Source organism: Triticum aestivum, chromosome 7A, assembly GCF_018294505.1.
Source record: "Triticum aestivum cultivar Chinese Spring chromosome 7A, IWGSC CS RefSeq v2.1, whole genome shotgun sequence".
In the NCBI taxonomy this organism is placed as follows: Eukaryota; Viridiplantae; Streptophyta; class Magnoliopsida; order Poales; family Poaceae; genus Triticum; species Triticum aestivum.
The window spans coordinates 682,565,204-682,589,178 of record NC_057812.1 but is presented as its reverse complement, the minus strand read 5'-3'; the positions used below and the strand labels follow the sequence as shown (position 1 = coordinate 682,589,178).

The window sequence follows — 23,975 nt, the reverse complement described above, 5'->3', positions numbered from 1 at the left end:
TATACATGTTTATATCTACATCATATGAGCATTCAATAAGCATTTAAGATATACACCTAAATTCTATTAACTACACCTAAGTAAAAACCTACATTTTAAACATGCTTCGATCATAACTAGGGTTCATACTATGTTATTCTAAGATTAAACACCTAAAATACCTAAATTAAATTAACAGCATGGGGTGGCTGGTCTCACCTTGATTGAGGTCGGAGGGGGTCGGTGACGGCGGCGGGGATGATGCAGGGGCTCCTTGATCTCTGCAAAAACAAAATATAAACAAAACATTATTATCATCATCTTAGGACTTAGTGAAACTCCGTAAGCTACATCGAATTATTCTATTCAAATTTACTTATAATTTCCTATTCTTTTCAAATTTTCTTATTCAAATTTACTTATAATTTCCTATTCTTTTCAAATTTTCTAAAAATTTCCCGGTCTATTCAAAAGACCTACATTTACCTAGTTTTTTTCAATTTCATATTTTATTCTATTCAAAATTACTTATTCAAAATTTCTAAAAATTTCCTATTCTATTCAAAAGACCTACATTTACTAATTTTTTTCAATTTCATATTTTAGTCTATTCAAATTACTTATTCAGATTTTCTAAAAACAGAATAAACTAAAAACCTACATTTACTTAAAAAATTCTAAAAACTTCCTATTCTATTTACAGAAAGGGGGAGGTGGAGGTGGGAGGAGGAGGAAGGAGGATGGAGGAGGAGGAAGTGGAGGAGGAGAGAGGAGGAGGAGAGAGGAGGAGGGGAGGAGGAGAATGGGGCCGCCAGAGAGGGAGGAGGAGGAGGGGGCCGCCGGGGGAGAGGGAGGAGGAGGAGGGAGGCACCTTGTGGGTGGAGGAGGATGACGACGACGGAGGAGGAGGGATGGCGGCGACGGCGACGGAGCGACGTACGATGTGAGTGAGGGAGGAGTGAGGGAACGCGCGCGCGGGGCGGTTTTGGATAAGGGCTTTAGTGGTAGCACTTGTTTCTAACAAGCGCTACTGCTACGATCAATAGCAATAGCATTTTTTCTTAACCAGTGCTACTACTAAGGCTATGATCGTTAAGGCATCAAATTAAAAAATGCATTGGTCATCATCGATCTTTTTGTGTAGAATCTAAATTATCAATAAGAATCAGCGAAGATTCCTATTGCGGCCACATATCCTACACATAGAGTTCGATGAAGACCAAGTGGTTGTGATGGTTTGAGAAGCACGGTATTTAAGGTGGTAAAAATTCTGTTCGCGGAGCGAGGTGGGACTAAACTTTGGGCTAGGAGGGGAACTGAACTTATCAGTAGCGCTGGTTGGGGAAGAAGCGCTACTGCTATGATCAGTAGTAGTAGCGCATTTTATAGGTTCACCGCTGCTGCTATGATCATAGTAGCAGCGCCTTCCTTGAACACCCAAACCCAGCAGAGACCTGCAACTGAACAGAGCTGTAGGAAGTGATATCTTTCTTGATAAGATTTTCTTGATTACATGTAATAAAGAGGGGGGGGAGGAAGATTGTCTTTGAATGATTTGAGGGCCATGTGAGGAAGAAATTTTTGATAGGTATCAGCTCTCTGTTGTATAACTGAATGGTCACCAGTGGATAGAACCATGTATGCATTCGACCTCAAGGCGCATTCCTGGTCTGCTCTCGACTTGGCTGGCTAGGTTCCCCTGCCGCTCATCGGCATCGGCGGCACGGTGTTTGTGTTCGGCGTCCGCGTCAAGGATCACAAGCTCTACGAGCTCTGCTTCGACACGACCACCAACATGACCTGTTCTTGTACCAAAAATGACCCATCTTATGTATCAATTGATATTTATGTATGTATGTTGTGTTGTGTTCTGGTAGGGGTGTTCCAGAAGTTTAGTTCTTTTTTTTTTAAATCTCCAGATGTTTAGTTCTGATCGAAGGGGCTGGCTTAATTTTGTCATGTACTAAAATATTTGTGATGAGGATTTGTTGTCGTTGATGTTGTGTACTCAAATTTTGTGATAAGTATTAAAATACCTCTTTGCCCAAGTTTCGTGCATAATTAGTGATGTCCAATAGTGTATTTAAATATGTGTGGCTTTTATGAGATTAGGCATTACTGTTGCGTAGAATTGAAATCTTGAAGGACGTGACGAATGGAAAGAAATAGATGAGGTGGTTACTGTAAACGTTGTGTGACATATCTAACTTTACCAGTGGGTTTCTCTGAAATTTACGTTTAAGTTGACTGAGATCCCTCGAGGGAAATCTGTGCCATCCAGCTTCAATCCAATGGCCCAGCTTTGATTTTTCTATTTTTGCACCGAAGGGACATTTTCTATACTAGTCGCTCCCGGGGCAGGAGGAAAGCTGCAGGCCCTCCTTGTGGTTATATTGCATATTCGCATTTACAGAGAAACATTTGAAGGTTCCTTGATACGACACCTCATATTTGGTTCAGAAACACCTGTTGGTGACCTTGCTGATAGCGGCCATCCGCGGCATCATTTGTGGCGAACAACGCAGCACAGGGCGCAGGTCAGGTTTGGAGATCCCACGCTTCTACCAGCCACAGATTATTCACGACAGCGGAATAGGCATCAGCATCGTGGGCTTTCAGCGACCAGCTGCCGGAGACGATGCCACATTTGCTGCTTGGATGTGTCGTCGCATGGGAGGTTTGGCATTCCATCCTTCGCGAATGGCAGCATCTGGAGTGGGTATCTGACTACGACGAGCAGCTGATTTGCATGGCAGACAACAGACTCAACGCGACCGAGGGACACAAGAGACATGTGGACAGCCGTCATGTTGGTGTCGTGGTGCATGTTGGAGCCGACTCTCTCAGCTCACCTCTTCTCTCTTGGTTGTTTCACACAACACACCCAAGAACACAAGAACACAAAAAGTTTGGTGCCGCTGCCTCACACAGCCAGCGTTTTCTTCTGTCTATTTCTTGACAAAGGTAAACATGCTTTGCATCTGTATAAGTAGCAGCCACACAGGCGCACTACCCGGCCACTAGCAGTGCCCACGCACGCATAACTCTTCCCCTAGAATCTCTCTAGGACGTGCAAGTGTTGGGTTTCGTAGTAATTTTAAAAAATTTCCTACGCACACGCAAGATCATGTGATGCATAGCAACGAGAGAGGAAAGCACTATTGCTACATACAATAGCAGTAGCGCTTTTTGCACACCAACGCTACTAATATGCCTGGCCTGCTGGCAACGGTTTGGCAATTATAGTAGTAGCGTGTTTTGTAGCTATAGCGCTACCGTTAAGCGCATAGTAGCAGCGCTTTCTACTGCCAAGCGCTACTAATAATTAGTAGCAGCGTTGCCTTTGAAAAAGCGCTACTAGTAAGCTCCTGTCTATAAGGTTTTCTCTAGTAGTGTGGGTACACGAGGTGGCATCCCAATTAAAGTCCGGGGCAGAACCTTGTCGTTCGCAGTGAATGTTCACAACGGAGCGAAGACGACAATACTATGGGAAATTGGTCGATCTGGTTGTAGTATTGACTATTGATTCCATTTCATCGGCATAACAAGAAGTAGGGATAGGGGTTGGTTGGGTGCTCCTCACCTCGTGGACCATGAACCAAATTGGTGGAGGAGGCTGATAGAGGCAGCCTGACAAGCTGGGCTAGCGAAGCGACAACCGGCGTGGTTGGTTCAACGCGCGGCTGCAGCGAGGAGGGACGCGTGCCACATGAGAAATTCGAGCATGACAGCGGTAACTTGGAGGTGACACGGGGACGACGACGGGGCTCAGATCTGGTGGCTGAGTGAGGAGATCTGGCGGTGGCAGGTTGGGTGGCGGCACATCGGCGTCTCCTGCAGTGCGTCACAGAGGCTCGGGGGTGAAAGCTCGGCAGCCATGGAGGTTCCCTGTAGCACGAAAAAGAGGCGTGATGAGAGAGAGAGAGCCGAGGGAAGCGAGAGGAAAAAACAAAGAAGTACATAGGTGTAGGGATGCTACTTATCGGTGGTGATTCACCGATGGTCGGACGACAGGGCACACGGGTGGATGTGCATGCAGAGATTGGGCGCTCGGGGTTCGCGGTAGGTAGAGTTAGAGCAGGAGCGCTTCTCTTGTGCGGGGACACAACACGCCATCAGATCTGGATCCAACTATCTAGATCCAGACGCTGGAGGGTGGCGACTGAAGATTCGGTGGGAGGAGCTGCTTGGGGCGGGCTCGGAGTGCGAGGAGGAGATGGAGAAGTGGCGGCGGCGCATAGAGGACATGGAGGTTTGTCTGCTTAGGGTTCGCTGTTTTCGAAGGGAGGCACATGCATTTTATAGAAGGGGTCTACTGGGGGAGGGGGGGCGGGGGGTGTTGGGCTGTTTGGAAGGGGCTGACCCATTTAGGCAATTTTATTTGCAAACACATTTGCTTATTTATCCAGCCATGAGCACTCACATATTAGAACGTTCCAGCACTAGTAGAAAACAGGGCTTTGGTCCAGGCTGGGTCAGCCCATTAGTCCCGGTTTAGTCAAGAACCGGGACTAATGTGAGCATTTATCCTGGTTCACCTGGGCCCTTTAGTCCCGGTTCGTGCCACGAACCGGGACTAAAGGGTGCGATGCCCATTAGTCCCGGTTGGTGGCACCAACCGGGACTAAAGGTTAGACCTTTAGTACCGGTTGGTGCCACCAACCGGTACTAATGGGTTTTGAGGCATTAGTACCGGTTCATGGCACGAACCGGTACTAAAGGTCCCATTTTCAAACTCCCCCCCCCCCCCCCCCCCTCTTGGACCGCCTTTTCAGTTTTAGAAAAAACAAAAGAAAATGATGGAAATGTCAAAAAAAAAATAAGTTTCCCATGTGATATGTGGTCTACTTGTTGGGAAAATTTACAAATATGAATTTCGACTTTATTTACAAAATCTCTCTGGAATTTGTAAAATGGGCATAACTTTTGCATACGAACTCGTATTAAAAAGTTTTTTATATAAAAAATCATCTACTCGAAAAGTTACATACGAATTTGATGAATATTCTGCTGATTAAAAGTTGGGCAGTCATCGGTGAGGTGCTCCATTGCATTGTCAAAGAGTCACAAGCATGGTTTTTGAGTCGTTGTATAGTCGCCGACTAATCGCCAAGTCGTTTTCCAAAAATCAGGGCGACTCGCGACTACACAGCAACTTTCGTCGACTAATCGCCGAGCCGCACGGCTCGCGGCGACTCGCCAAGTCGCGACTCAAACACCTTGGTCACAAGATTCAAGTAGAGATATTATTGTTATGGAAAATGCCAACTTCAGTTTTCAGTTTGATCTGTACTCGTTTTCATATCTAGCACTGTCTCTGGCTGGATGTTTCCCTTGTGGACATGTTGGTATGGGTTGTAGTATGTTGACTACTAGTGGTTGGGGCGCGCCCGTGGCGCGCAGCCTGAGCGAAAGTTGGGTGGTGCCAGGTTAGACACGCCCCTTGCACTTTCCTGTGTGTAGTACTTGTTGTTATTCCATCAAACTTGGGGCACAAGGAGAAGAAGTACTGATACGTGCAAGTTCTAACTGAAATAATAAGACAGTTGTGCAAAAGTGAAACAATAAGGCAGTTGTGCGAATGCAACACATTCAAAGACCAGATTCTTAGAGGTTACATGAACGATGATATAGATGATAAAGCAGAGGCATATTTCCTCACATCATTCGGCAGAACTACAAGGTCTTAGAGAAACAGGAAACACGACACATGGATTCTATGCATGGACGATGGTTATGGTCATCAATGGCGCATCCAAAGGCGATGAACAGCGAGACCATAAGGACTCTTGATGGCGCGGTGCCTCTTCTTTGCAGCCTCAACACGAATATACTGCAACCTCACCACGAAGAATTATAAGCCACAACTTCATATGCCCATACAATTTGTAGTTGCTTAAAAAGACAAAGCAAGCGAGTACTCGGGAGTTTTGGTTAAAACACATCTAAATAGAGATGAAAACTGGCAAACTATACATCCACTTGCAACAGAGCAAAAGGAATGAAAATTGCACATGATTAAGTAATATAGATCATTCATCTTGTGAACAAAGAGCAGACTAACTGACACTGTGGTAACTAAATCATTCAATCCCTGAGACTGATTAGATGTCAGTTTCTTTGACTGCCAGTACCTATTGGTAAATTAAACTATTAATTGGAGGAAATATTTAAGCAGCCCAATTACCTACCAGATCATTGTACTTACACTTCCTAATCAGATCACCTAATAGGAGATACTATTAAGATTATGAAACATATGTTGAAGTATATGGAGTATATCATTTAAGGGAATTGGCTTGTTACCATGTACGTTCTTGTGCTGCTTCCTGTACATGGCATTCCATATAAGCTTACCGGGCTTGAGATGGTTGTGGAAATAGCGCTTGCACTTTGAGTTGGAAAAAAGGAAGACCTGATTTTGGATATAGGCAAAGAATGCGCAGCATAATTTTAGCAAACTTCTACTTATTTAATTCCATGTGCACTAACGATATGGGCACACAAGCTTACTCGAGAGTCTAAATGGACGAATCTGATGCATTCCCCGGGTATATCTTGGCACCACTGAAACGGCAGAGCTCTGTCCTGTATAAACACAATTGCAGGTACAAGTAAGACAGTGGCAAGCAGTTTCACAAATCTTTAGTGTTCCCACACAACATCAATGATAGTAGCATACTTGAGAACCATCTTCTCCGCCCTGACAAACTTTCAAAGCTCCTCCTACAAATAAAATGCAAAGATATTAGCACTTAAAGTATCAACGAATATCATGAAGCATTGCCTCTAATAACACAGCTTGAAAGACAAAGCCTTGTTGAATGGTTGTTGCACGACATATCGAAGAGACTAACAAACTAAACTGAACTACAGTGCATCATTATAAGTTTTATTAAACAACATGAACAACTCATAGGAATAATGTACAAAGCTAGGGACACAGTAAAAATCTCGCGCACAAGAGTACATTAAACATAACCACAACACTCTTGAGATGGACCTCTCCTGATTTATCAAAGTCAAAATATCTATTTATTTTGTCCAATACTGCCGACAAGCTAAGCTAGATGGGGCTCTGGAATACCATGAAACATAAAATGTACAATGTCAAGTAATGCACATACATTTCCAGGTTCAACAATTAACCAGAGGCTCAATAGTAATCAACACATACATTTTCTCTTAAAAATCGTGGCAAAGAAATTGATGCCAAATTGCACACGGCAGTTTTGTGGGACTTATGAATTCATTTATCTCTGTACACAGGAGGGAGGAGACAATTTGTGCCCAGATTTTGTTTTCTTTTTCTGCTGAAAGTGTCATGCACATCATCGAAAATAAATTGTGTGGACACATGAATTACTTTTAAAGACAAACTATTGGAAGAGAACACATGTCTTCGGAGACTCGCAAAATTTAGAGCAGACCTTATAGAACATATATGGTGTTCTTGTTTCTATCTGTGCCTTCAAAATGACAAACCAAATGGACTGTCTTCGCTTTACCCTGAAATTGTGTAGCAAGGTTATTACATATTGCTAGTCACTTGAAGAATATGTACATCTAGTCCAGCTTACTTTTCTATATTTCTTGTGTGGGTTATGATACTCATCATCCGAGCAATCAGCCAAACCTGGAGCTTCACAGGAACAAAATAATTACCATTGCCCATTATTTTACACCCTTTCCATGAATAAACCATAAATCCAGAGAGTATAGAAAAGATCGTCAGCACAATTTTCCTCCTACAAATTAACGAAGGGAATAAGAAATTGTGAAAAAATTAGCAGATAAAAAGAATTAACCGAGGGAGTATATTCAATCTATGGGGAGAGAAGGTTGGAAGGGGGATTCTGGAACATGACCTGTAGCTAGTTATCCTGACACCTGCAACCAATGATGGACATTAATTTATTTGCTGCAAACTGTCGTTGCCTCCACCCTCTCCTAAATACCCTCATCTTCTTGCCCACCCCGCTGCCGCACCGTTCTTGCCATCTTGCGGCGCCACCTCGTTCTCCTTGCGGATCTCGCTGCCACCGATCCCTTGAAAAAATTCAGGCGTACAAAGAAAGGCGTACATGGATGGATGGACCTGCTAGTCTACTCAGCCAGAGTAGACTGCTTGATTTGGCGTGGAACCGAATCCCACTCACGCCACAACAGGCACCCAAAGCAGCAAAAGGCAGCAGAATCAATCGAGAGCATAACAAAGTTCATATAAATTACTCGTCGCATTACCCACCTTTTTTGGACGCCAAATCGAGCAAAGGAGGCGGCGGGGGAGAACTGGACCAGGCCCCCTAGGAGGCCCTCGAGTTGCCTCCACTTCATCTCCTCTCGCTGTCGCCGTCGCCGGATAGGCGCTGACTGGAGGAGACCCGAGTCGAGGCAGATCATATATCAAAGCCACCACTGCCAACTTACGCAACTACCAACATCTATCTTATTGAAACAGAAGAAATTTAGCTTAACTACATTATCTCACAATTTCATTAGAGGCTACAACAGCAGCAAGAAAGCATCATGGTTTAGGCTTGGCAACTACCAAAATGTGATCTCATGCGAAAAAAACGACAATAAATTGTTCGGCTTAGCATCATGTTTCAGCTTACACAACTACCAAAACATCAGGCTAAGCCATTGTCTTATAGTTTCAGGAAAAGGGACTACAAGGAAGTTCACCCATCAATGTGATTCAGATTCAACCTACCATAAGGTCAGAGAAGTTAATCATCGTCCGCGTTGGCTTCATCTGCTGCACTGTTTTAAATATGAGGGAAGGAAATTATCATCCACTAATACTCTAAATGAACTCTAGTACTGTATTATAAAGAACCAATTGAGACACACTCATGACAATCAAGCGTTCCTATGTCTGCAATGCACAAGATATATTGCATGTACATTCTTGCAGCACACACTATATAGTTGCTTCCTTAAACAAAAAATGTTAGCCCGTACAGCCATGCATCAAAATTGATAAATGTTCAGTTTTGATGAGGCATATATCACCTAAAGTACCAACAGTCTCCACCATCATCATCATGAGATTTATTATCGTTTGTAATTCATAGCTGATTTGAGAGAAGCATAGGATAAAATGAGGTAACAACAAGAGCTAGCAAATATAGTATATGTTCTGCCAATAGTACAGAAAACGCCAGAGTGCAAAAAATAGGACACCACACTGTTCCTGCTGGCCACAAAAGATGTAATTCCTGACTGTACTTATGCTAGGATCAGGATTAATTCACCCTGGTGCCCCCCCAAATAAGCTTGACAAGGTCTTCCCTAAGTTTGGTGAAACATCCCAAAACAAACCCCCAACTACCCAGCAGAAGAAAAAAGAACTATTGATTACACGAAGAGCATAAGAAGAAATATATCTTTTCCTACAGTCTGATTGGATTTCCAACACCTTGTAGTCACATACACAAAATAATCTGCACAATGAAAGATGAGATTATAGGGGCTAAATCAAACAGAGTAGTGGATGAGAAAAGAGCAAACTATTCAGGAAGAAGAGAAGAAGTAAGAGTACTGGTAATAGGTGGACTATTGTAGATTCATTCTCTGCATTACTGCTACTGCAAAATACGTTGATATACGAACATGCTAAAATACTGCAGTTTTTACAAAACTTTGTTGTCAAACAGTGTAAATCATGCTCAATTGTACTGGTAGCCAATATAGTCCACAAGACCCATGTCGTCAGAACTGAAGTTCTGAATTAACTATATTGTAATAGTCATCAAGCTGTAGCATTTCCTCCATATTTCAGCAATTCAACACACCATGTATTTATTTGTTTGAATATCATGTGAAATTAAACATGAATTCCTTCAATTCAGAAAATGAAACACAAGGTATGGAGAGATCAAGAATAAAAAATACCTGCAGGTTCTGAATTCTTTGCACATGCAGGCAAGGAGCTGGACACCCAAATTTGTGTCCTCGCCATATACCTGCGCGCAATACCTGATAAACATTCTTCTTAGATTAAGAATCGGTAAGCTATACAATTTTTTTTGTAGCACACAACTTTAGATCTGAAATTCAGTAGTAATAACTCATCTCCTTGTAGAACTCAACCACAGCAGACCAGAAGAGAAGGAAGGGAGATGCGATGTGTACCTGACATGAGGCAGCGACCGTGGCGAACAAATGGAGGCAGGACACCAGCATCTTGATGTTGCACGAGGTCTCAGGGGTTGCTGATGATATGCATCTGCTTGTGAATCCCCTGCTCCACGCCCTTGGCATCGCCCCCTGCTCCTCAACCCCTTGTGCCGCTCGTGTCCAGGCACATGGGAGAAGCTTGAGGTTGCCGCACGCCTGCTCGTCCCTCCCGCCGCCACCAGCAACCGGCGCCCATGAAAAGCGGCGGCGCTTCCCTCGCCCTCGAGCGTCCGCATCCGAGAGTCACTCCGCGTGGCAGGTTGAGACCCGTCGAGGCGAATACGGCTTGGGGAGGTGTTGGCGGCGGCAACCCTAGCGGCGGCGGCGGCGGCTGCAGTGGAAAGAACGAGAGAGATGGGAAGTTGCGTGCAATGGGAAGCAAATGCAAGGCGCTCTTCTCGCTCTCCTGTAATGTGGTGGGCCAACCAGGACCAAAAAAAGAACAACACGAATACGCCAATACGGAACGAGCTTTTCCACACGATCCCTGGCGCCACGTGGCTATCGTGAGCGTTAGCTCTTGATGCACACCTTATTATTTTCGATGCCTTTTGATGTGCAACAAGTAGAGCTGTATGAGACACTTTAGTGTGTTCTATTTTGACATGTACATGCTATCTCTATTAGAATATTATGTTCTGATACAATTTGCATCGTTTGGTTCTCTGATTCTACGTAGGTGCTTGCATTGCTAAGGTTGACCTGACGTAGAAGTGTGCATATGTGTGCACCATGTAATGTGATCTTGCTATCTGAAAAGGCCGAGAAATGTCAGTGTTGATGATTCGTAATCCTAGTTGGTTTATATTCTGTATCGGAAAACGATCAAAATCTTCTAATAGACCTTGAACAATTTCTTGCTCATTTTTTCTTCATCTAATGGCTCCAAGTTGAAACTATGACCAGAGTATCTAGTTTCGTTTTCCCAGTCCTCTTTAGAACTTCCAATTTTAGTTGGCCTGTGATCAAGTAGCGGAGTGGGCCCCCCTCTCCCAACAATATGTTTCCTCTATGAGAGGCACTAATACCTTACTCTGTAATTAAGTATGTTCCAGTTTCAACAGTTTGAGCACTACTATCCCATATTTGAAGCTTTTTACAACCAACGAAATTGGAAACATAGCCCTCATCTGTGGGATCTTCGTGTCTCTTTAAACCTAATTGCTTTTTCTAGCAAGTTTCAAGATTCTGCAAAATCAAAGGCCATATTCCTGCTTCTTTGGTCTAATCAGAGTTGTTGCGTTGCCTCTACCAGTATTAAACATATAGTATAATTTGTGGAGTAAAAAGTAATCATTTCAGTGACATGTTTAGCAGAATATTGATAGACTTATTTTTTTTCAGTAGACAAGCATGTTAGGGATTGTATAGAACTTTTTGAGCTGGTGCTTGTTAAGTTCAGCACTTAGCACATGCATTTTTACCTAGAGTTAATATAATTGTATTCATGTTTAGGCTATCACTTTATTGACCTTTTGTTGGTCTAACTTATGTCCTTTCATACTCACTGCTTATTTCCTGGCTTTATTAATTAAGGCTGGACTACTTTTGTTGCATTGATTGGTTATATACTGTTTTCTGCAGATAACTTCTATTGTCAATGTGTGTTCAGCTGAATAATGTGAAGCTAAGACCTTGCATACCCATTGAACTGTTCTACTCCCTCTTACTAGTAATTATATACAGTCATATCCTTACTCCTTGGACAAAATTTTGGTATCTCTATGCTAATTCTTTATAAATAATGGCTATGCTAATTCTTTATAAATAAATTACGTGTTATTCGTCACCCTGGGTACGAAATAGTTATTCTTCACCCCTTCTCTATTTTGACGTCAATGCACCGTATTTTTAGGTTTCATAAATTTTGTCTTATTTCATACGTAAAAAGAGAACGTAACAAAATATATACTCGCCGTAAAAAATATTTTATGTTACGTAAAATTACAAACGTAAAAACATAGTGAAAAACATACATAAAATGCGATAGTTTTTGTCTTATAACCTTTTTTTTGTTTTCTTATACTAAATTTTACGTAGTGAATCAATATGAATGTAACTTCAAACGTAATTTATTTATGAAGCGATCGTAAGATTATCTCGGGTGAAGAATTACTTATTCTGCATCCTGAGTGATGAATAGTATTACTATATATATACACACACTAATTTAGAGAATCATTACCCGTTCTTCTGTAGCCATCTGCCTTACGTACGATGCGTCTGTTAGTTGTTGCTCTGTTTTGCAGAATCAAATAAACAGTGCTCCAGTCACAGAATACTTCGGATTCGATGTTAGCAACTAGAGATCAGACGGGTGTGAATCTACAGACCACATGGTTAGCAGTCCAAAACCGTGGGGTTAGTTTGCTTAGTCTACATATACTAGTCTTCAGCCTCTCTGTTGTCCTTTTCTTGCTCTTTTTTTTTTCTGTGCAGTTCGAATGCCTGATACCTTATCTGGTTTTTCTAATTATTTATTATATCGCACTGCAGCGATTTCAGGCTGATCTCAGCCCAAATTATGCTGTGAAAAACAGATCCAGCAGAGGTTGCCTGATCTCATCCTAATCTTGTACCCTATTTTAACACAGTTACTGTTTGGATGCCAATTCTCGAAGATAAGGCGGATGCATCAGCCAAGCATCGATCAGTTCACTTCCGTCAGCATGCTGCGTTAGCACCGCGACTTCCTTGCGATCGTTGACCAGGAGCCTGTACACCATGATGCCCAAGAAACAGTGGGTAAGTTCAAAGGCTGTATAATGTTGGAGAAATTTGGGGACACAAATACACTCAAGCAAGGCGAGTCCTCCAGATAGGAGGAAAGTTGCAGCATCTCCTTCTGGCTACATCGCAGATTCAGAGAAATATTTGTTGGTTCCTTGATATGACACCTCATATTTGGCAATAGTGACAACTTCAGATTTCAGAAAGACCTGTTGGTGACCGCACTGAATAGTGGCCACCCGTGGCATTCTTCGTGCCGCAGTGCCGACCGCGAGTCAGGTTTAGAGATCCTGTCCTCCTAAGAGCTGTGTATTCTTTGCGTGGCTAGCTGCCTGTAATAGATGCTGGACAACAGATAGGCTTCAGCACCGTGGGCTGCCGCATACGGTCCGCTGCCCGATCCGCGACCAGTTGTCGGAGACGCTGTCGCGTTTACTGCTTGGATTTGTGGTCACATGGGAGGTCTGCCATTCCGTCCTCCACGAATGCCAGCAGAAGTGTGTGCCTGACCACGATTAGCAGCTATTTGATGGAGGGATACAAGAGACATGTGGAGAGCCATCACCACTGTGTTCTGGTGCATCCAGTGGCACCGCAATGATGTGGTCTTCAATGACGTGAAGGTTTCAGTTCGAGGAAGGGCTTTTAGAGGGAATGAGCCGATAACGTTGATTAATTGACATGTAGTGATTTAGTGGGATGTGAACCGGGACGGGGTATGCCGCTGTGCCTATGCTACCAACAACAAAACCTACAATATCAATAACAACAGCACCAGACAAATCTGAATTATCCTCCACAAATTTGAATGTAATCTATGAACAAGTGAGGTATTTCTTTCTAACAGTAGGCATACCTGTCTATACCTACAAAGAAGAGAACCTTGACATTTTGTCTCAGGAACTGAGTTTAGCTTTGTCGGATTGTTGTGTAACTGTGCCACTATTCAACTCTAGTTGTAGCTTGTTGTCTGAACGAGTCAGCAGGAGCATAGTCTGCACCAGAAGATCTGCCCAGTGACAAAAATTCTTATTGAACATGAATATATTTTTCTTGGAAGGAAAATCTATATATTCAGCAAGTTAGTAGCATGATCGATAAGGAGATGTGGGCATATACTATTGCTATCCTAATTCTTAGTTCTAGACAAATATGCTTCCTAATGGTAGTCTGCAGGAGCTCCTCAGCAAGAACAGAGGCGGAGAGAGGAGAGGCGGAGGGGATTTCGGAACTTGCCATAATCAGGAGGGAAGATCCCGTGCGGGTGGACGAGATGCACGGAGGAGGCGGATCCATACCGCCGGTGATCACCGGCGACGTCGCCAAGGTGGCAGATGTCATCAAGGGCCGTCGGCACAACTAGGTCTCCAATAGAGGAGGCGAAGAGGTGTGTTTGAAGTGAGCGCTTTTAAAGCGGGTTAATTCGTGGAAACGACAGGCAATCACAAATCTCAAAAATAAATAAATGTGAGAGGCTTTCACGGTGGGCCTTTCCCATCCTGTACTATTCTACTCCTACCACTCCGCCGCCGCCATCCATCTCTCAGGCTGGTCATTGTGGGGAGTCATTTATACTAGTGTTATGCATATGACACTAGTCTAAGTTACTATCTTTATAGTGCAAAATAACATAGTAATAATATCATAGATGACTTCATTTATTAACTTGTAGACTCATTCTTTCTCGAAAAGCGCCACATAAGTAAAAATTTCTTAAAATGCGCTATCTAAGTTACTCCCACTATGACTAGCCTCATCGTACCCTACCTATTCCAGCCGCCGCCGCCGCCTCCAAGCCATGGAGAAGCCAGTGGAGGGGCCGATCTCCAGGCTCACCCACGACCTAATCGCAGAGATCCTCTCTCGTGTGCCCTACAAATCACTCTGCATCCACAAGTGCGTCTGCCCGGCCTGGCGCGACCTCATCGCTGACCCCGCCCACCGGAAGAAAGTTGTGCAGACCCTGGCCGGCTTCTTCTACCACATCACCGGCGAGGCCACGCCCGTCAAGTACGCCGACCTGTCCGCCTTCCCCTGGTCGAGCGTTCCCAAGACCTACCCGCTTCTACCACAACCGCCTGACAAGATGGGCAATTTCTTCTCTCTTGAGGGTTCCTGCAATGGATTGTTTCTTGCCCGCATTCGGGCGGCCACCCCTGCTGGAACAGTTCGCTACATGGTCTCCAATCCAGCTACGAGTGAGTACACTGTGCTGCCTGACTCTGGCTCCGCCGGCAACATCTGCCGTGCTTACCTGGGTTTCAACAGTGGTGTTTCCACTCAAGAGTTTCATGTGTTCGAGTTTGTACTGGATTGGCCAGACTGGACTATGACAGGAGTCAACATTTACTCTTCAAAAACTGGTGCTTGGGTTGCAATGGACCCCCAGTGGGACATCCAAGTTAGGCTGTGCTGGCGTGAACCGAGAGTTTTCCGTAAGGGGTGTCTGCACTTGCTCATACGTCAGTTTGGGTTGGCAATAGTTGACGCACAAGGGCTAAACTGGAGAGTGGAGAATCATCCAGCTACCAATTAGTGTTGATCCATTTTCCTCCGGATTCATCGGAAAGTCTGCCGGACAGCTAGTTTATATCGACTCCGGCGGCATTGAAGGGCACGGTTCTAATGCATTTTCGACTATATTAGTTTACGTTCTTGGTGTTGAGATTTATCAGTGGGATGTGACTCACCTGGATGACAAGTGCACGCGTTGGAAATTGCTGCACAAGCTTTCAAATGTAGCTCCAAAGAAGATTTTTCGCCTTGGCTTTGACCTCGAAGTTATTGCAGTACACCCACATGCCAATATAATCTTCTTTATGGCTCATCGGAAGAATGAACTGGTTGCATACGATCTGGATCATCATGAAAGCGCAATTGTGTATCACATTGAGCCTAACTACCAGAAGTCTATGGCCTTTTTCTCACATGTGCCATTGTTGCCCCCCCCCCCCCCCCCTACCACTTGATGGAGGAATACGGATGGCAACTCCAAATTGATGAATGTTCTGCTGATTAAATGGTGGGCGGTCAGCAATGAGGTGCTCCGTTGCGTTCTCAAGAGTAATCTTCACACAGATTAAAATACAAATATTATTGTTTTGGGTTGGAAAATGCCAACTCCAGCTTTCAGTTCAGTTGGAAAACGCCAACAAGTACAGCTGCATGAGATACCTTAATGTGTTCTATCATAGTAGTTTGCATATGTGTGAAGCATGTATTGTGATCATGCTATATATCTCAAAAGGCCGAGAAATGTCAATGTTGATAATTCTTAACCTAGCTGGTTTAGATTTTGTAGTACAAAATGATCATAATCGTTGGGACTTGGAACCATTTGTTGCTCCTTTTTCTTCTAATGGCTCCAAGTTAGAACTACGACCGGAGTATCTATTTTCGTTTTCCCTGTCCTCTTTAAAACTTTCAATTTAGTTGGTGCGTGATAAAAGTGTATCCCTGATTTGAAGCTTCTTACTCATCACCAAGCAACGAAACTGAAAACATTAGCCTTCATGTGTGGGATCTTCGTCTCTCTCCGAACCTGATTGCTTTTTCTAGCAGGTTTTTAAGATTCTGTGGAAAATCAGAGGCCCTAGTTCTGTTTTCTTGGGCTAACCAGAGTAGTTGCCTTGCCTACCAGTATCCACAGATGTTGTAATTTGCAGTAAGCCGATCACTCAGTTGTAGAGTAAAATTAATAATTCCAGGGACATAGTTAGCAGAATAATGATAGACTTATTTTTTTTCCAGTAGATAAGCATGTCAGGAATAGTATGGAATTTTTTTAGCCCGGTGCTTGTTAAGTTTAGCACTTAGCACATGCATTTTTAGCTAGAGTTAATGCCATTGTATTGATGTTTAGGCTGTTACTTTATAGACCTTTTGTTGGTCTTACCTATTTCCTTTCATACCCCTGGCTTCCTGCCTTAATTAATTAAGGCTAGACTACCTTTGTTGCATCAATTGGTTATATATTGTTTCCTCAGATAACTTCTATTGTCAATGTGTATTCCGCTGAATAATGTGAAGCATATAGCCATTGAACTGTTCTCCTCCCCCTTACTAGTAATTACCTACGGTTATAACCTTACTCCTTGGACGGAATTTTGGTAGCTTTGCACTAATTCTTTGTAAATAATTTTTTTTGAAACGAGGCAAAAGACTTGCCATTTTCATTGATTAAGAAGAAGTGATAATTGTCCGGTTAATTGACGGAAAACCGGGCTAAAACCGAAACAACCCAACCCATAAACACATGGGCACCACCGGCCAACCTGGCCACCGACATGGAACACACTCCACGACGGCACATGCCAACAGATGGCCACACGCACGAACAACTGACAGCTCTGACTTTGACGACGATCATTGCCCGGGAAATATGCAGGACTTGCGCCGACCGTGCCCGCCGCAAATGACCACCGAGCGCATGTCATCGTCACCACATCGATCCGCTCCACTGCAGCTCTGACTTCAAAGCAACCGGACAACCCACGAAAGAGCACCCCGGACACGCCGGGAAGATCCGACTACCAAAGCCCGAGCCGCGACCCAAGCTCCTCTCGACGGCACCATCGTTGCTAAACAGAAATCAGCGCCCCCGAAACGGCCGCCTCAGCAACCACGCAGCGAAGATGCCGCCATCCACCGCGGCGAAGATGCCGCCTTCCACCGGTCTCCGGTTGTAGCCGGCTCCGAGATGATGCCCCCAAGGAGGAAGAAGACGTGGAGACGCCTTCATAGCCCGATCCCGCGGATCTGAAGATTCCCTCCGGAGCCAAGGCCGCGGGGAGAAGCACCACACCAAAACGACGCTTCCAAGAAAGAGTGCGGTTCCCGCGGGCGTCGCCGTCGCTGGATCCGGCAGAGGTCGGAGAAGGATTTCTCCCGGAGATGCTCCACCACCGCGAGCCCGAACCAGCCTGCCACCAACCGCCACCAAACCTGCACCCAGAGCACCGAAGGGAATCTCCCGCCAGCGCCCGCGCCCGTCCCAGCTGAGGCAGTCCCGCGCGACCCCCTGGCCAGCAGCAGTCGTGCTGCCGGGTCCTGGGCGCACACTGCCGTCTCCACCGACTAGCCGACCCCACTAGAGGAAGGAGTAGCCACGCTCGAATCTCGCCGAGCCACACCACCTCCCGCCGCAGCAGAGACGCCAAACCACAGCAGCTCCGCCGCCGCCGCCCACGCAGCCGACGAGAGCCACCGCCCGCCCGCGGCCGTGCCGCCCAAAGATCGAAGAGGTCCGGGGCCGCCACGCCGGCGTCCGAGCACCCGTGCCGCTGACCCCCGCAGCAGAAACCAGGGAAGCCAGATCTGGCCGCGACCGGCTCGATCCAGCCGCCCCACGCAGCGCCCTGCAACAGCCCCCTCCGCACCCGCAAGCCGAGCATCACCCCCGCCGCCAGAGCATCACCGGAGATAGGCGAGGCAGCCGCGCAGTCCACCACCAGGCACCACAGCGCCAAGCGCCACACGCCGCCGATCCCCCAGGACTGGACGCCGCACGACAGGAGAAGGCCCCGCCGCCGCCGCCCCCGCACGGGCTTTGCCCGGCGGTGGCCACCGGCGGCGGCGAGGGAGGAGCAGGTGGGGGGAGTGGGAGGCGGCAGGGATCGGGTCGCCGCCCGAGTCGCCAAGCTAGGCGACGCGGGGGCCGAAAGGACATCAATTTCTTTGTAAATAATGGCTATTAGTATTTATGTGAAGTTCTTACAACTCTTCCGTTGAGTCAATTCTTCAGTATAAGGTGTATTAGTTTTTTCAGATCTCAAACATATACTGGTATGACCAAGTTTCTAGAAAAAGAATATCACTATCTACAATACCAAATTTGTACCATTCGATCCATCATGAAAGTGTTTTCATATTTTATCTATTAGGTATCGTAGATGTTGAATTTTATTCTATAATCTTGGTCAAACATACATATGTTTGACTTTCATAAAAACTGATGCACCTTATATTCTGGAATGGATGGCGCTAATTTAGAGAATTATTACCTGTTCTTCTGTAGCCATCTGTCTTACGATGAGGCAACAAGTAGCGGCCTATGTTCGTTACTCTGTTTTGCAGACTCAAATAAATAATGCTCCAGTCACATGAAACCTCGGATTAGATGGTAGCAACTCTCAGAAATCAGATGGGTGGGCATCAGCAGACCACATTGGCTAGTGGTCCAAAACCATTTGCTAGTATACTTACTAGTAGTTTCTAGCTTTCTCTGTTGTCCTTTTCTTGCTTTTTTCTGTATAGTTTGAATGTCTCGTACCCTTATCTAGTGTTTTTAATTATTTATTATTACTGCAGTGCAGCGATTTTGAGATTGATCTAAGCCCAGATTATGCTGTGGAAGACAGATTCATCAGAGGTTGCCTGATCTCAGCCTAATCTTCTACCCCTTTCGAGCACAGCTACTGTTTAGATGCCAATTCTTCAAGACAAGGCAGTGCATTGGCCAAGCACTGATCAGTTCACTTCCATCTGCATGCTACATTAGCACGACGACTTTTTTGTAATCGATGGCCAGGTGTCCATAGACCGGGATGCCCAAGACACAGTGGTAAACTCAAAGGCGCTATAATGTTGGAGAAATATGGGGACAGAAACAGAGGATAAGTGGGGGTTCTGAGTGAGTCTTGAGCCGCTGGCTGCAGATGACTGTCACCACGCAGCAGGAAATGTTGGCTGGACCAAACCATGCCGGTGTTTCCATATAGAGCACTTCTACGGTACCCAGCAATGAATATGAGCCGTCTATTCTCAAAATCAAAGGGTGGTGGCAGGAGCACGCTGGGAAATAGGGACGCAGTGATGAGTTCGACGTCGGCGGAGCCGGCTAGTCGGCTACGACGAGTTGGCGGCGGCGGCGATGGCATTGGCGCCAGGTAGAGCAACAGCCGATGGCTAAACCAGGACGAACAGAACGGCCGATTGCTGATGGGCCAGCTTTATCTTGGAAAACGGGAAAATGACTAGAACTACCCTCCCGGAATCAACGGTGGATGATTGAATACTGCTACCTCCCATCTTTAACGGTATAGGGTACCATAAAAAAGCTCATCCTAGTGTCGGGCCCGGGAGCGACTAGTATAGAAAATGGCACTCCGGTACAAGAATAGAAAAATCGAAGCTGGGCCATTGGATTCAGGATGGATGGCACAGATTCTGCTGGAGGATGTGTATAGACAAATGCATGCTTCTGTGCAAAAAGGACCTTAATTCGTCTCTGTTGAATTTGCTTCCTACATTCTGTGCCATCAAACGAGAGCCGCACCCCTATTTCATCTCCCAACTGCTTCCCGACGGCGGCGGCGCTCCAGCTCCGGCGTCACAGCGGCGTGATCTCGGCGGTGAGCCGGTGACCATGGGTGGCGACTGCGACGGCCCGTCGACCCCGTCTTTGGACTGGTAAGGCCCCGCTCCTCCTCTTCTTCAGCACCCCCCCCCCTAAAGTCATCCTCTTAATTTCTAGGGTTCTTGGTCTTGGCCTTGATAATTTCTAGGGTTCATGGTCCGGTGGGAAGATTGAATTATTGGCCTTAATTGTGAATATAAATGAGCTCACATGGCGGTCAGATCCCTATTCTAGGATCCGATCTCTCCTCTCTGAAATCAACAAAGGTATGACGAACAAGGGGGGAACTAGCTGTCAGATCCCTGTCTTAGTAGTTGTAAATAATTGTGTGGATTAATTTATCAAATGTTTTTATTCTGAGCTTGAACTACAGGGTTGCAATGTTTTGGCATCAACACTTGTTAAAATATTAGCAGGGCAATAGCATCAAATTAAGCATATATTCTGAGATGGTCTTCACATACATGCCATATTGCTGTAAATTAGTCAGGTCTGTTGGTGGATGATAGAAGTAGGGAAAATGACTGAGTTTGGTACTTTGATATGATGGAGTGATCACAACTTACATTTGGCATTTTGGCTGACTAATGGCGAAATGGTAGTGACCCGAACAATTTCTGTGCAAATTAGTGATAGAAGAGATGAAACTTATAGGCCCAGAAACAATTAATCATACAACATCGATGTTCTGAACAGAAATATGTGTACTTAATCTCAAGATGAATATTCTGGACAGAAATGTTGTGTGTTGAACACCTTTCTTATTTGGTCACTCCATTTTTTTTCTTCAAACAGAATTAAGCTGAATGTATATCATAATAGCATTGTCCTGAGATGGGATAACTAGAGCTTGGGGTTACGGGTTTCCTGATAAGTAATGCTGCATGTGTACTAGTTAATCAGTTATCAGTCACTCCATTTTGTTAACAAAACTCATTCGTAGATGGGGATATCCGAAGTCTATTTTGTGTTCTCCTTTGGTCACGGCGAAATGTGAGTCTGCATATTGTACATTAAGAATAAATAGAATGTAGCAAGAAGTCAATCCAGTCCTTTAATTTTCTCTCAAAAGAACAGTAAAAATCATTTGCCAATATGCGGTCTTCTGTTGTTACTTATGCATTATGTGCTTTGTAGATACTAGCTTCCCTATAGGCATCAAACATACTGGTTGTACTACAGTCAGAACTAAAATGTTTGGGAGAAATGTTAAGTTGTATATTTTGTAAACCTAAACTTTTGGTCTTGCTTTTCTGTTCTGAAACCTAAATAACAGGGTGATTTGGCATTGCTGCCGCTTGCATGCACATGGTCGTCTTTCCTAATTCTCCTATTTCCTGGCCAGAGGGTTTCAGAATAATTGACCCATCCATGACGTACGCAACATGGCGAGATGAGAGAGCCGTTTGTTCAGCACGGCAGAAGCTCGACCAAGGTGAATAATATAAGTTGTACAACAATAATGGCTGCAGTTTTTTTTTTCTGAAATTTGACTAATAAGAAGTTCATGCCGTGGTGTTTGATTTGGATATTATTTTTCTGAATGACGAACAACTGTATTTGATAGTTCTGAATTTGGAATTTTTTAGTTGATTGTGCTTCAGTACATAGATTGAGTACACACACACACACACACACACACACACACACACACACACACACACACACACACACACACACACACATATATATATATATATCATATGTGAGATTATATACGTGGAGATTAAATCCTTCTCTAGCAAAGATTAACTGAATGGTTCAAAGCTGACAAGGATTTGCTCCCATAGATGAACTAATCCCTGCAGCCTGCAGGTTGTGTGTGATCACCCAAACCCAGCAGAGACCTGCAACTGAACAGAGCTGTAGGAAGTGATATCTTTCTTGATAAGATTTTCTTGATTACATGTAATAAAGAGGGGGGGGGGGGGGGGGAGGAAGATTGTCTTTGAATGATTTGAGGGCCATGTGAGGAAGAAATTTTTGATAGGTATCAGCTCTCTGTTGTATAACTGAATGGTCACCAGTGGATAGAACCATGTATGCATCCGACCTCAAGGCGCATTCCTGGTCTGCTCTCGACTTGGCTGGCTAGGTTCCCCTGCCGCTCATCGGCATCGGCGGCACGGTGTTTGTGTTCGGCGTCCGCGTCAAGGATCACAAGCTCTACGAGCTCTGCTTCGACACGACCACCAACATGACCTGTTCTTGTACCAAAAATGACCCATCTTATGTACCAATTGATATTTATGTATGTATGTTGTGTTGTGTTCTGGTAGGGGTGTTCCAGAAGTTTAGTTCTTTTTTTTTTGAAATCTCCAGATGTTTAGTTCTGATCGAAGGGGCTGGCTTAATTTTGTCATGTACTAAAATATTTGTGATGAGGATTTGTTGTCGTTGATGTTGTGTACTCAAATTTTGTGATAAGTATTAAAATACCTCTTTGCCCAAGTTTCGTGCATAATTAGTGATGTCCAATAGTGTATTTAAATATGTGTGGCTTTTATGAGATTAGGCATTACTGTTGCGTAGAATTGAAATCTTGAAGGACGTGACGAATGGAAAGAAATAGATGAGGTGGTTACTGTAAACGTTGTGTGACATATCTAACTTTACCAGTGGGTTTTTCTGAAATTTACGTTTAAGTTGACTGAGATCCCTCGAGGGAAATCTGTGCCATCCAGCTTCAATCCAATGGCCCAGCTTTGATTTTTCTATTTTTGCACCGAAGGGACATTTTCTATACTAGTCGCTCCCGGGGCAGGAGGAAAGCTGCAGGCCCTCCTTGTGGTTATATTGCATATTCGCATTTACAGAGAAACATTTGAAGGTTCCTTGATACGACACCTCATATTTGGTTCAGAAACACCTGTTGGTGACCTTGCTGATAGCGGCCATCCGCGGCATCATTTGTGGCGAACAACGCAGCACAGGGCGCAGGTCAGGTTTGGAGATCCCACGCTTCTACCAGCCACAGATTATTCACGACAACGGAATAGGCATCAGCATCGTGGGCTTTCAGCGACCAGCTGCCGGAGACGATGCCACATTTGCTGCTTGGATGTGTTGTCGCATGGGAGGTTTGGCATTCCATCCTTCGCGAATGGCAGCATCTGGAGTGGGTATCTGACTACGACGAGCAGCTGATTTGCATGGCAGACAACAGACTCAACGCGACCGAGGGACACAAGAGACATGTGGACAGCCGTCATGTTGGTGTCGTGGTGCATGTTGGAGCCGACTCTCTCAGCTCACCTCTTCTCTCTTGGTTGTTTCACACAACACACCCAAGAACACAAGAACACAAAAAGTTTGGTGCCGCTGCCTCACACAGCCAGCGTTTTCTTCTGTCTATTTCTTGTCAAAGGTAAACATGCTTTGCATCTGTATAAGTAGCAGCCACACAGGCGCACTACCCGGCCACTAGCAGTGCCCACGCACGCATAACTCTTCCCCTAGAATCTCTCTAGGACGTGCAAGTGTTGGGTTTCGTAGTAATTTCAAAAAATTTCCTACGCACACGCAAGATCATGTGATGCATAGCAACGAGAGGGGAGAGTGTTGTCTACGCACCCAACGCAGACCGACTGCGGAAGCGCTGACACGACGTAGAGGAAGTAGTCGTACGTCTTCACGATCCAACCGATCAAGCACCGAAACTACGGCACATCCGAGTTCGAGCACACGCTCAGCTCGATGACGATCCCCGGACTCCGATCCAGCA

The 23,975-nt window shown here is 45.0% G+C and overlaps 1 protein-coding gene and 2 long non-coding RNA genes across 7 annotated transcripts; 1 reads left to right on the top strand and 2 right to left on the bottom strand.

Moving 5' to 3' along the window:
• Positions 1 to 208: 208 nt before the first annotated feature.
• On the bottom strand, positions 209 to 4,238 carry LOC123154725 (uncharacterized). The gene is made up of 3 exons (XR_006477009.1): positions 3,959 to 4,238; positions 3,563 to 3,867; positions 209 to 260 (listed from the first exon to the last, which is right to left on the bottom strand). It is a non-coding gene; the product is annotated as an uncharacterized lncRNA (long non-coding RNA).
• Positions 4,239 to 5,509: 1,271 nt separating this feature from the next.
• LOC123149285 (uncharacterized) lies at positions 5,510 to 10,552 on the bottom strand. 5 transcript variants are annotated; one of them, XR_006474586.1, is made up of 9 exons: positions 10,120 to 10,552; positions 9,880 to 9,963; positions 8,696 to 8,745; positions 7,560 to 8,352; positions 7,410 to 7,488; positions 6,662 to 6,705; positions 6,493 to 6,562; positions 6,286 to 6,394; positions 5,510 to 5,812 (listed from the first exon to the last, which is right to left on the bottom strand). XR_006474586.1 is itself a non-coding variant. In XM_044568920.1 (3 exons), the coding sequence occupies exons 1-3, from the start codon at positions 10,398 to 10,400 to the stop codon at positions 8,712 to 8,714; spliced, it is 399 nt and encodes a 132-aa protein (XP_044424855.1). In that variant the 5' UTR covers positions 10,401 to 10,551; the 3' UTR covers positions 8,432 to 8,711. The 5 variants fall into 5 exon arrangements, 2 of the variants coding, with proteins under 2 accessions (XP_044424855.1, XP_044424854.1); XR_006474585.1 differs by having other exon boundaries at positions 6,493 to 6,567; positions 7,560 to 8,423; positions 10,120 to 10,551; XR_006474584.1 differs by having other exon boundaries at positions 6,493 to 6,567; positions 10,120 to 10,550.
• A 9,608-nt stretch (positions 10,553 to 20,160) lies between these two features.
• On the top strand, positions 20,161 to 21,817 carry LOC123148677 (uncharacterized). Its single transcript, XR_006474048.1, has 2 exons — positions 20,161 to 20,304; positions 21,597 to 21,817. It is a non-coding gene; the product is annotated as an uncharacterized lncRNA (long non-coding RNA).
• Positions 21,818 to 23,975: the final 2,158 nt, after the last annotated feature.